The sequence below is a fragment of the Echinops telfairi genome, unplaced genomic scaffold (genome assembly GCF_000313985.2).
Source record: "Echinops telfairi isolate 266 unplaced genomic scaffold, ASM31398v2 ScPeMD7_7424;HRSCAF=8462, whole genome shotgun sequence".
Lineage (NCBI taxonomy): Eukaryota > Metazoa > Chordata > Mammalia > Afrosoricida > Tenrecidae > Echinops > Echinops telfairi.
In genome coordinates, this window is record NW_022111324.1 from 51318650 (window position 1) to 51320095 (window position 1446).

A 1446-nucleotide genomic window follows, 5' to 3' on the forward strand; every position below is an offset into this window, starting at 1 on the left:
GGAAAATCTCTAGTCTTGACTCGCTCCACTCTAACACTCAAGTTCTCCCTTCTGTGTCGGACACCCTTCCATATGTACAAAACTCAGAAGAGGCCTGTCTAATGGAAATGAGGTGGTCTTTGGGGTCAGTCGTAAATAATCTTCTCCATCACCTTGCCCAGGGCTACCTCTGCTACCTTTGTCTCCAGTTGGCCTTGGGGCCGCCGTTACCTTTGTGAATGTATTCCCCAAACTCAGCCAGGGCTGTCACATTGGATTCCTCCGAGCTGAAAGACACGGTTGGGATCCGGATGGCACCTGTCAGAGGCAGATGAAAGATGGGAATAGTCATAACGTGATCCGCCGCCGCGTAGAGGGCTCCTTCACACTCACTGTCTCACTGCAGTGGGCGCAGAACTCCAGAGACGTGCTGCTTTTCCCACTGGGGAGCTGAGGAGGGAAGCCGAAGGTCGTTACACGCACTGCTCAGGCAGCAGCAAGCAGCAGAGCTGGGTCTGCAGCACAGGTCTTCTGGGGTGCTTAGGCTAATATCATACTTTTATCAAGAAAAACTAGTCTCCAAGATCTGGGGGAAGTAGATTTGCACCGTGCCCCTGCACGATCAGAGCAAAGACCCCATCTCTTCTACAGGCTTCATCGTCGGCCTCTGAAGCTGCCGTTTCCCTGAGTGATTTTGAGATCCATCCCCCTCAAGGAGCCCGCTGCCCTTGGTTTTTCCCTCGGAGAGAGGGGTTTATTTCACAAAGATTGGCTCATCTCCTCCCTAATCTTCTCAGCCCAACTGTTTTTGGGCAGAGGATGTCTGTACAGGGCTGGATTTCAAAGCTCCCAAGGGAGCGAGCGCCTCGCTCCCAAGATAACATCCCAAGATAACAGTTCTCAGTTCCTGCAGTATCGCTCTGGGGCCTTGTTAGCATAGTGGTTACATATTGGGCTGTTAACCACAAAATCAGCAGTTTGAAACCACCAGCCAGCTGCAGGAGAAAGAGGAGACTTTCTACTCCCATAAATAGTTTTATAGCCAGGAGAATTAACTTCAGAGGACAGCACTGAAGCTACAGCTCAGGGAGAGGGACACGTCTGATCAGAGCACACGGGAGCAAATGAAAGGGGAGGAAGAGAGAGTGGAACACATCCTGGCCCACCAAGCCTTGAGGACGATATTCCCGCTCATAGCAGCCAGTGCACAGAGAAGACCACACGACCGGCTCCACTATGAGACACGACATTCCTCACTGACCAATAGCCCTACAGGGGACAACACTGGAGACACAGTGTGGGAATTGCACCTGATCTGACCACACTACACCGAGGCAAAACACTAAGGAAGTGCAACAGAACAGCAAGGAGAGCAGAGCAAGAAAGTCCTGAGGAAATACCAAAAATAGACTTTGGGGCTAGGGCTTGGCACCCCATCAGATTTGACCAGAAAACACTCCTAAAAGT

General features: G+C 51.4%; 1 protein-coding gene across 2 annotated transcripts in view; it reads right to left on the minus strand.

Annotated features, from left to right (window-relative positions):
* Positions 1–1446, minus strand: part of PM20D1 (peptidase M20 domain containing 1) — a 22864-nt gene that overhangs the window by 18177 nt on the left and 3241 nt on the right. For both annotated transcript variants that reach the window (XM_045298232.1, XM_004699839.2), the window contains exon 2: positions 211–297. In XM_045298232.1, coding sequence (XP_045154167.1) covers positions 211–297 — 87 coding nt within the window. The remainder of the gene's footprint in view (positions 1–210; positions 298–1446) is intronic.